The sequence below is a fragment of the Sturnira hondurensis genome, unplaced genomic scaffold (genome assembly GCF_014824575.4).
Source record: "Sturnira hondurensis isolate 20B ecotype Veracruz unplaced genomic scaffold, ASM1482457v3 Scaffold0022977, whole genome shotgun sequence".
Lineage (NCBI taxonomy): Eukaryota > Metazoa > Chordata > Mammalia > Chiroptera > Phyllostomidae > Sturnira > Sturnira hondurensis.
In genome coordinates, this window is record NW_028095608.1 from 2,293,226 (window position 1) to 2,304,464 (window position 11,239).

General features: G+C 50.8%; 1 protein-coding gene across 3 annotated transcripts in view; it reads left to right on the forward strand.

Annotated features, from left to right (window-relative positions):
• MTR (5-methyltetrahydrofolate-homocysteine methyltransferase) overlaps positions 1 to 10,953 on the forward strand; it is a 102,987-nt gene extending 92,034 nt beyond the window's left edge. For all 3 annotated transcript variants that reach the window (XM_037037350.1, XM_037037351.1, XM_037037352.1), the window contains exons 27-33: positions 110 to 185; positions 2,388 to 2,543; positions 3,922 to 4,118; positions 8,420 to 8,620; positions 9,302 to 9,494; positions 9,595 to 9,707; positions 10,205 to 10,953. In XM_037037350.1, coding sequence (XP_036893245.1) covers positions 110 to 185; positions 2,388 to 2,543; positions 3,922 to 4,118; positions 8,420 to 8,620; positions 9,302 to 9,494; positions 9,595 to 9,707; positions 10,205 to 10,291 — 1,023 coding nt within the window. In that variant the 3' untranslated portion in view covers positions 10,292 to 10,953. The remainder of the gene's footprint in view (positions 1 to 109; positions 186 to 2,387; positions 2,544 to 3,921; positions 4,119 to 8,419; positions 8,621 to 9,301; positions 9,495 to 9,594; positions 9,708 to 10,204) is intronic.
• Positions 10,954 to 11,239: the final 286 nt, after the last annotated feature.

Below are 11,239 nucleotides of genomic sequence, written 5' to 3' on the forward strand. Positions count from 1 at the left end.
GTAAAAGAATTTTCTTGCAAAACTTACGTACTAGCTTTCTTGGACATATGTTTGTAGTAGCAGCTGAAAACCTAAGCATCTCTGATTGAATAACTTCTTTATTTCATAGGAGAGAAGATACCTAACCTTGAGTCAAGCCAGAAAAAACAGCTTCCATATTGACTGGCTGTCCGAGCCCCGCCCAGGTGCGTTGACTGGAGTGGAGGAAGGCTGGAGTGGAGGTGGTAGCTGGGGGCTGAAGGGCTGTTTGCATTAACTTGGCTGCAGGATGAGACAGGCGGTTAGAAACTCTTGATTGTGTCCAGTATGATGATGAGCGACAATGAGGACTGGTAAGTGGGTCCCACGTGTGGAGACCCAGACATTCTTCTGAGAGGGACCCAGTGCAGTTCCTAGTCCTGGCTCAGCTCCGTAATGAATGTGCTGCTACCCCACTTCCATTTGAAGAAACACTTTGGGGTGATAACTTGGAAGGTGGTAGGATTCTGTTTCTGATCTGCTTTCTGTGAACCCACACTTTTTCCTCTGTGCTGTGCTTGACTGAGCAAGTTCTGGAGACCTGCCTGGTTGCTCCGTCACTGTGTTGGCCTGGGTCCCAGGCAGGCCCGGGCACAGACATGGATTGTCTGAAATTGAAAACGCCCTCGCGCTGAACAGACCTTTAAAACACTTCAACAAAACAGGAGAGCCTGTTTCTTGTTCACTCGCTCATTCTCTCTTAACTTCTTTTATTTGGTTTCCTTCCTTGTGTATCTCTAGCCACCGTTCTTGCCTTAAGTCGGTGTTCATGAGGGAGTGAAATGTGTAAGGTGCTTTGACTGACTCAGAGAGGCATGAGATACAAATGCGAAACCGAGACAGGTGAACGGGGGTTATGGTAATGAAATCTGTATTTCCTAGGTAACACCTCACATCAGCTTTCATTGCTCGTGCTGGTAGAGCTGAGAGAATTAGATTGGAAGTGCTGAGCTGAGTGGGGTTCAGGGGGAGTCGGAAGCCTGGTTCTGACCCCAGCTTGCTGCTGGCTCTGCCTCATCATGTGACTTTGAGCATCTTCTGATGTGCACAGAAGGAGTTACTCTATGGAAATGGAGGATAGAATAGTATGTGTATATCTTTGAAAACTATAAATCACCATATGGTTCAAATTATTATTTTCTCTCTACCTTTCACTGTGAAAGTAGAAAAATTTCACAGGGGAAGTTCATTTCAAGCAAGTCTAATATGCAAACACATCTCAGTGGAAACGGGCCTTTGCGGGCCCCGGCTGCAAGGCAGTGGGTGGCGGGCTCTGTTCTGGGGGCCGCTGCCCCCCAGCAGGCCTCTGCAGGGCTCTAGGCCTGCTGCCCGAGGGCATTGGGCTCAGAGGTCCAGCCTTCAGTCATGTTTTTGAAGGTAGCACAGTCTTAGGGTCCTTGCAGGAAGTCAGTAAGGGGAGAGGGAGGCCCCTTCTCAAGTTCCTTGGTGGTAAAACCTCAAACAGATCAGAAACTCGGGAAGATAAGCTTACTCAAGACCAACACGCCGCCACACAGTCCCCCTGCCTTTCCAGGCCAGAGGGAACTTTACTAGAAGACTATCTATGGTTTCCTTTTAGTTACCAAACAAAGAAAGGCTCATCCTAAAAGATAAAAAGATGACCACGAATAAATGGGAAAGAGTTACTGTGAACATGTAGGAAAAAGGTAGATTTCTGGCCAAAAATAAGCTACGCGTGCCTTTCCTGAACTTTTACCTCTCACTTTGACTATCTGACGAGAGCAAGACACTCCTGAGACTTCTGCTCCCCTCAGAGGGGAAAGTGCATGCTCTCTGACCCCCCCGCCCCCACCGTTTACAAGGCAGGAAACTGAGGATGGCAGGGCTGGGAAGTGGCATGGAGTTGGCATTGGACCCTGGCCCGACCCCTCACAAGCCTGAGGGTGGGGGCTGTGTTGCTGCTCTTGGTGTGCAGGAAGGCTCTGTGCATATGTAGCAGTAGGTGGTACAGATTGTTGTTTCATGTCTTTAAACTCTGTATTCCTGTCTTTCTACAGTGCTCTTTGGTGCAGCATTGTTTCCATTTGTAGGTGTGAAGAGTATCTGTCTTTTTTCTTGGGCAGGGTTGGGGTGGGAAGGCCGAGGGAAGTCTCCAGGGGTGATATAGTCCATTGGCTACATGGGAGGACGGTTTTATTTAAGTTTCCCTGCAGAATGACTCATTCTCCATGACAATTTAAAGTTCCCCTCTTTGGGAAACAGCTCCCACGGGTGACAGGACGGAGGCATGGCGTGGGAGCCAGCCGAGTGGGGAGAGCTGGCTGGGAAGGCCTGTGGCAGGCGGCGCTGTGCGCGGGGCCTCCGCCTAGGCCTGTGTTGCCGTTGACATGGGCGCGTCTCTCCTGCAGTGAAGCCCACGTTTCTTGGGACCCGGGTCTTCGAAGACTATGACCTGCAGAAGCTGGTGGACTACATCGACTGGAAGCCTTTCTTTGATGTGTGGCAGCTCCGGGGCAAGTACCCGAACCGAGGCTTTCCCAAGATATTCAACGACAAGACTGTTGGTTAGTGCAGTGCTTCTTTCTTCCTTCTCTGATCTTGGAGGCACAGTGCTGGGGCTTGGAACACGAGACTAGGCGGTTTGGATTATGTAGGATGTGGTTTATTGTCACATAACATGGGATATTGCTTTTACCCATTCTTTAGTAAATGGTTGTTGACATCAGTTCTGTGCCGGGCTCTGTGCTGGGCACCAGGGATACAACGGAGAAGACGGTATAATCCCGGCCCCCACACCTGGCTGGCTGGTGCAGCCACAGTAAAGGGGAGCCCAGGTTTCTGTGGACACGAGAAAGTGAGGTGGACCTCAGGCTGGGAGGACAGGGGAGGCTTCCTGGAGGAGATGGCATTTGAACTGATTTGTAAAAATTGAGAGTTACTGAGGCCAGGCCAGGGGCTGTGAGGTGGCGCTGAAGAAAAGGACATTCTGGCAGAGGGGGCGGCGTGAGAAGGCACAAATGTGTGCTGATTTGTGGACTGCGATTGTCCCTCGTGCCTGGAGCCTTGGTGGGGAAGGGGCATTTGGGGGGATAAGCTGGAGGAGTGGGTGAGTCCAACCCCACCCCCCAAACTTACCCCGAGAGACATGGGATCAAATGCCGAGCCATTCAGAGGACTGGGCAATAGCAGAGCAGGAAGGAGGGGCCTGGGAGAGAGATGTGTGGGATGAGGGCTGAGTGGAGCCTGAAGAAGCGGCCCCTGCCTGCTTCCCAGAGGGTCCCTGCTCTGTGACTCAGCAGCTCTCAGGCCAGGCAGGGCTGCAGCAGGCGGAGAGGGGGTTCTCATTCTCACCTCCTGAGTGACCACAAGTGAGCACTGGAGAGGCCAGGAGAAAGCTGGACAGAACATGCCCTCGACAGAGGACTAAAGACCCTGCTGGCCCCTGACTGTGGGAGAGGCAGCTCAGGGGCCCATGCAGAGTTGGAAACCTGGGGGAGAGCATCCCAGGGCCCAGGCGCACTGTGCAGGAGAGATCCTTCGAGAGCCCCTGAGCCTCGGCCGTCCGGGAGCAGCGCTGAAGCCACTACAGCCTCCTCGACCTGCCGCCCGTCCGCAGAGGTCCCTGTGAGGTCAGGGGAGTGGTGTGTGCAGCAGGAGCAGCAGCGGTGGAGGACTCGGCCTGCCCTGTGTCGCTCTGTGACTTTGGGGAGCCACAGGTTTGGCGTTCTGCCCTCTTTAGATGGAAACGTGTAAGCAGCATGAGCCGGGGAGGCAGACTGGGCACCGTACTTAGCAGGCAGCACAAACGCCCCGCAGCTGAACACTGAGAGGACTTTGAGGGGAAAGAGGGGTGACAGGTGACAGGGGAGGGTGGTGGGTCTAAAGGAAGCATTTGCTGGTTATTGACATCTTTTAAGAATGCTTATGGTATCTTTCTAATAGGTGAAGAGGCCAGAAAAGTCTATGAAGATGCCCAGAATATGCTGACGGCACTGATTAGGGAGAAGAAGCTGCAGGCCAGGGGCGTGGTTGGGTTCTGGCCGGCGCAGAGCGTCCAAGACGACATCCACTTGTACGCACTGGGCTCCGACCCCCGGGCTGCGCAGCCCATCGCCACCTTTCATGGGCTGAGGCAACAGGTACGGCGGGCGGCTGGACCACAAGCAAGCTGCTTCTGCTTTTCAGTGTGAGCACTGAAAAAACGTAGATAAGAATGAAGTAAGTCTGAGCTTTGTATGAAGGACAGCCCCGCCTCACCTCACCCCAAATGACCAATCCCAGGCCAACCCCAACGCCTCTGTGAGGACGTGGAGAGAAGGCTGGAGTGCAAGGTTTGCTGATGTGTCGGGTGGTGGCTGCCTCAATGGTCATGTGCATCAGCTTGTATACAAGCCACTGAGGCAGGCTGGTGGCGTTCTCTTCAAGGGGCGACAGGCAGGAGCAAACCTGCGCTAAAAGTGTCAGGTGCTTGCAGGGCTCCGGATGGGCCATCTTGTTTAATTCACACACAGCCTTGTTTTGGGGCACTCGATGTGCCCATTGTGCAGAGGAGAAAATGAAGGTTGCAGAGAGCATGCTGAGTCCATGGCTTGGAGGGGAGAGCCCAGCCTGTTCTCACCCCGTGGCTGTTCTGTCTTAGCTCCGTCTTCTGTGGCGTTGTGAGAACAGGATCTTTGTAGCATGGCCTCCTCTCATGCGCCCCCACCTTTCAAAGTGCAGACACCATAGGCACGTCCCGTTGGCTGCTGTGAAAAACCATTGTCTTAATGGAGAATGGAACCAGAATTCACCAGAGTTATCACTAAGGGTTGCAGTAGATTATTCTTGCAAAGCTTCACTACCATCATGTTGCTTTGAATCACAACCAAAGAATAGTTCATAATGACAGGTATTTTTACTGCAACAACATCTGAAGACATTCTTAAGTCGAGGACATTGGACAGTACCAGCCAAGGTCAACAAGGGCGGCTGCATCATCAGTCTGTGCTCGGGCTCAGATACCACACACACAAGGCAGGGTCTCACGTCAGCTCCGGCTCCCTGCCTCTGGGGACTGTTGACTTTTCTTATCCAGGTGGAACTCAAGTCAGAAGCCTTTCCTGGCCCAGTTTTTCATCCTTCAGGTCCCGTGTCCTCTGAGCTCCTCTCATGTCCAGACCCATTTGTGTCCGGGCATTCTGTGACAGACTGTGTTAGGGCATTCATGTATGACTTCTCAGTGTATATCTGCTACCTACTCGGATAGGTATTTCTGGAGAGTTCAGGCTGCAGCGACTTCCTGCTTGGGAGTGTGTTCTGAGCAGCTCTGACGGCAGCTGCAGCCCCTTCTGACATGCGGTGGGGCGCTCTGACCCATCTCTCCTTGCGCCCGGAAGCTTTGCACCTCTCTTGTACTTTGCTGTCCTGGAACAATTGATGGCAGCGTACATCTGGAACCGCTCCTCCATACACGGCTGGCCCTGGGCCCGTGACGTCTCCACATGCCATGGTCAGACACCTTCTTGCCTGCCCCATCTCTACCCAGTGCCAGGCTGTGTACTTGTGTACCGAACCAGCGAGCACATAGCTCCTAAGCTTCTGATTGGCCACTTGCTTGTCAATTGATCAGTTGTAACCAGTGCTGTGTAGTGGTCAGGAGCGTTGGCTGTGGCATCAGACCCCGGGCCTGCCACTCTCTGACCTGAGCTAGTTGGTCAACTCTGCCTCAGATTCCTCATCTGCATTGTGGCGCTGGTGGGATCACAGGCCTGGCATATAGCAAACACTCGACAAAAATTAGTTATTGGTTGTTTACATTCTCTGCAGAATACTGATTGTGAAGTAGTAAGGTCTAATTTGTCAGTTTAGTGGCAGGGAAGAGTCTGTGAGCTGAAATTGAAAAGTGGGAGAGGCACATTTTTTATTAAATTTTTTAATTTTTGTTCAATTACAGTTGTTCCCTTTTCCCCCATTACTCTCCCTAGCCCTACCCACACCCCCCACATTCATTCCTGCCCCAACTGCATTGTCTTTGTCCATGGGTTCTTTGTACATGTTCCTTGACTTGACCCTTCCCCTCTTTTCCCCATTATCTGGTCACCATCAGTTTGTTTTTTATTTCCATGTTTCTGGTTATTTTTTACTTGCTTGTTTGTTGTGTTGATTAGGTTCCACTTATAGGTGAGATAATCTGGTATTTGTTTTTCACCACCTGTCTTATTTCACTTAGCATAATGCTCCTGAGTTCCCTCCATGCTGTTACAAAGGGTAGGAGCTCCTTCTTTCTTTCTGCTGTGTGGTATTCCATTGTGTAAATGTACCACAGTTTTTTTGATCCATTCATTTATTAATGGGCACTTAGGCTGTTTCCAGCACTTGGCTATTGTAAATGGTGCTGTGAACATTGGGGTGCATAGGTTCTTTTGGATTGCTGTTTCAGGGTTCTTAGGGTATAGTCCCAGCAGTGGAATTGCCAGGTTGAAAGACAGTTCCATTTTTAGTTTTCTGAGGAAATTACCTACTGTTTTCCACAGTGGCTGCACCAGTCTGCGTTCCCACCAACAGCACACTAGGGTTTCCTTTGTTCTACAAACTTGTGGGCGCTTATTGTTTGTTGATTTGTTTATGATGGCCATTCTGATTCGTGTGAAGTGCTACCTCATTGTGGTTTTAATTTGCATCTCTCTGATGGCTAGTGATGCTGAGTATCCTTTTGTGTGTCTCTGGGCCCTCTGTGTGTCCTCCTTGGAGAAGTGTCCATTCAGGTCCTTTATCCATTTTATAATTGGATTGTTTGTCTTCCTGGAGTGAGGTCATGTCAGTTCTTTATCTATTTTGGAGATCAGACTCTTGTCCAAGGTATCATTGGTAAATACAGTTTTCCATACGGTTGGTTCCCTTTTTGTTTTGCTGATGTTTTCTGTACCTGTTGAAAGACTTTTAATTTGATGTAGTCCCATCATTTATTCTTTCCTGTATATCCCTTGCTCTACAGAACATACTGGTGAAAATATTGCTGCTGATACAAATTAGACCTTACCTGAAATACCTGAAATTTTCCTGCCTGTGTTTTCCTCTAGGACTCTTATAGTGTCATGATTTATATTTAAGTCTTTTCTCCTTCTTGAGTTTATTTTTGTATATGGCTTAAATTTGTGGTCAAGTTTCATTTTTTCACATGTAGCTGTCCAGTTCTCCCAACACCATATGTTGAAGAGGCTATTTTTACTCCATTTTATGCTTCTTCTCCCATTGTTGAATATTAATTGCCCATAGAGATTTGTGTTGATTTCTGGGTCTCTCTTCTGTTCCATTGGTCTATGTGCCTGTTTTTATGCCAGTACCAGGCTGTTTTGATTACAGTGGCCTTGTAATACAGTTTGGTGTCAGGTATTGTGATCCCTCCTACTTTGTTCTTCTTTCTCAGAGTTGCTGAGGCTATTTTGGGTTGTTTATGGCTCCATGTAAATTTTTGATATATTTGTTCAGTACCTGTGAAATATGTTATTGGTATATTAATAGGTATTGCATTGAATCTATAAATTGCTTTGAGGAGTATGGACATTTTGATGATGTTAATTCTTCCAGTCCCTGAACACGGTATGTGCTTCCATTTGTTTGTGTCTTCCTTGATTTCTCATTTCAGTGTTGTGTAGTTCTGAGTACAGGTCTTTAACCTCTTTGGTTGGGTTTATTCCTAGGTCCTTTATTTTCCTTGTTGCTGTAGCAAATGGGAATTTTCCCTCTAATTTCTGTCTCTGACACTTCGTTGTTGGTGTACAAAAATGCCTTTGATTTATGCATATTGAATTTGTATCCCTCTATTTTGCCAAATTCACTTATTAGGTCGAGTAGTTTTTTGGTGGAGTCTGTAGGGTTTCAATTTGAGTCAAGTGAAGAAGCAAATCTGCTGAGCTCCCTGTTTTTGCTGTCAGGCTGGCCCCCGGTCTCCTGAGCTGTCTCTCTCCTGAGCCCTGCCCCTGCCCCCACCCCCACACGCAGCAGCCCAGGCCTCTGTGGGGCTGGCCTGGCGGTGTGTTCGACTTCTTGATGCAGAGTAGAGGCTCCTATTTGGTGGTCCCTTTCTGAACATAGAACTTCAAGATTTATGTTGATTTTGAATAGAAACACTTTGGGGAATTTTTTATGTGATTGTTTAGGGTTCCAGTTCCTGGCACAGTGTCTGTGGCCTTCAGTAAGTGGTCAGTGTGTGAAAGAGCAGTTAACTGGTTTCCTGACTACATATGTCATGTCATATGTCTAAAAGCTCATTTCATTTGCTCATTCAACAAACCTTTATGGATGGCCATGCACTGTTCTAAGTGCTGAGGACGGCACAGTGCACGGAACAGACAGATGTCCCTGTCTGAAGCCTGTACTCTGACAAGAGTCCACTGCTGTCCACTGTGTGTGTTGCCCTGTCTGTGCTCACGGCCCCTCCACCTGCCCCTTGGATTTTCAGGCTGAGAAGGACTCCGCCGGCCCGGAGCCATACTTCTGCCTCTCAGACTTCATCGCCCCGCTGCACTCGGGCCTCCAGGACCACCTGGGCCTGTTTGCTGTTGCCTGCTTCGGGGTGGAGGAGCTGAGCCGAGCCTACGAGGACCAGTGTGACGACTACAGCAGCATCATGGTCAAGGCGCTGGGGGACCGCCTGGCAGAGGTAGTGCCACAGCGCAGTGCTCTGAGCACAGAGCCCGGGTGGCACCCGGGACGATGCCAGAATGCTAGGCAGCCGCCAGGATCAGATGAGGCTGGTTTTAACACGGTTTAAGTCGCGTATTCTCAGATTGTTCTCCCACATCATCTTCTGGGCAAAGGTGACCCTTCCATGGTGCAGTTGGAAATCACCCTTAGACCCTTCACTTCATTGGGATGTTTTCCTGAGGAGCCTGCAAAATTAAAACCAGACTTCTGTTTCGGAGCTCCTGTTCTGCTGGAGGGGTCCTCTGTAGCAGGCGTCCCCAACCCCCAGGCGTGGACAGGTACTGGCCCGCAGCCTGTCACGGCCTGGGCTGAGAGCAAAGTGCACCTGAGCCCCACCTTCTGTCTGTCCCCCTCACCTCCCGCACCCCTCTCTTCCATGAAACTAGTCCTTGGTACCAAAAAGCCTGGGGACCTGCTCTATAGATTCCTCCCCTTCGTGGGCCAGGAGTGGGGTGCACTGAGCAGTTGGGGGGCCAAAACCAAGCCAGCAGAGCAGCTAATGACTCTACGCAGGAGTCAGGAGTCCAGCCCGTGCCCTCCTGCTGGACACCCCCGAGCTGGTCCAGACAAGGGTGCTGCCCGGTGGCTTTGATCGAGGGGTGTCGGCAGCACTGACCCCCCTTGTCTTGGGCTCCAGGCCTTTGCGGAGGAACTCCATGAGAGGGTCCGCCGGGAACTGTGGGCCTACTGCGGCGACGAGCAGCTGGACATCACTGACCTGCGAAGGCTGCGCTATGGGGGCATCCGCCCAGCGCCCGGCTACCCCAGCCAGCCCGACCACACTGAGAAGCTCACCATGTGGAGGCTTGCGGACATCGAGCGGTGCACAGGTACTTACCCGGAAGGGAGTGCCCTATTTCCCAGATCAGCGCAGATGGGGCGCCTGCGGCTGCTGGCCCTGGACACATGCACAGTTCTGTTGCTCTCCAGGCATTCGGTTGACGGAGTCATTAGCAATGGCACCTGCTTCAGCCGTGTCCGGCCTCTACTTCTCCAATTTGAAGTCCAAGTATTTTGCTGTGGGGAAGATTTCCAAGGATCAGGTAACTTAGCTGTTTCATTGTAGCTGGCTTCCTGGGATTCCTGTCTTGTTTAAGTGGAACTGAAAAACCTATCGTACTTCACATGCCAATGAGAAAACAACACGAGGGAAAGGATGAACCAGGTTATCTCAGTGAAGGTCCTCATTTGACTCTAACCCATTGCCCTGATTCTGGCCCTCTCATTTACATGCAGGCCACACATATATGCATGCCTGTCTACACGCACACACACATGAGCACACATGAGCACACACACCCCTGCTCACACCCCAGCCAGCTTCTAAGACTCAGATAAGATTTACCCTGTGACCACATTTTTCCTGCCTGGAGAATAGGCAGCTTGGTGAGTGGACAAATACCCATCTCTATTCAACTCAGTAGGCTGCTCATAAGACAAGAAATGGAAGGTACTTAATGTTTCTGGGCCAATCCCGTGGCAACTTCAGCTCAAAGAGCTGCATCAGCTTGGCCTAATAAGTTGCTTCTCCTCCTTGCAGGTTGAGGATTATGCTCTGAGGAAGAACATGTCTGTGGCTGAGGTCGAGAAGTGGCTTGGACCCGTTTTGGGATATGATACGGACTGACTTTGTGTTTTTTTACCTTTTATGTACTTCGGGGGTTTCCCACCCCTCACCAGAAACAAAGGTTGGGGTCCCTGCTGTACTTGACCCTCAGGGAAATCGAGTCCAGAGTGCCTTAAAACAAGCAGCCATGGCAGCAGCCCCAAGCCTGTCCGCCGCTGGGCGACCCCTGCTGCCTTGTGTTCGGTGACACCGCCTGCGAGCCTCAGAGGAGCGAGTCCTGCCTCGGTTCCCAAGAGACGGGCTGCTGCCCGTCAGGGCCTGGAGCGAGCAGAGCTCTGGCTGCGTCTGGTCGCTGGGGCCCAGGTTCAGGCTGAAGATTAGAGGTCTTCTGCATTTCAAAGCAAGTCACCTTGCTGTTTTCATTTTTACCTTGGACCTAGGAACACACTCCTCCCCCCCCCCCCACTCTTAGAAAAAAGGCTGAAATTCAGTTGAATAGAGCATGTGATGCTGTGGCAAAAGGGCAGTTTCATCCAGTGGCTACCACAGTGGGCGCTGACAAGGAAGAAAGGATGACGGCTGTGTTTCCCGAAGACCTCATCTTCTGCAGACCCGTGTGGAGGGCGGCAGAGGTCCCTTTGGCGAAAGCACACAGAACCCCTGGCTTGTCAGACACACTCCAGCTGTTGGTGCTAGTGTGGTCAAATACAGTCCTATACTCTGAGCACTTTGTTTCTCGTGATTCCCTATTTCTTAGCCCTAAGGAGAAAAGAAGGAGGTGGGGAGAGAGTGGCAGCTATGTTTTTTAGTTGTTTTCCGAAATTGAACAGGCTCACCGCTGAGCTGCGCGTGGCGTCCTGGGCCAGTTTGGACAGGTGAGCAGCTTAATTCCACTCTGGGTGCTTTTCTGCTGTCCCCTAACTCCAGACTCACACGACTTGGGAGTAGCACATTGACTTGTCGGCCACTGCAGGGGGGTGCGTAAGAGACAGGCTTTGGAGTCAGACA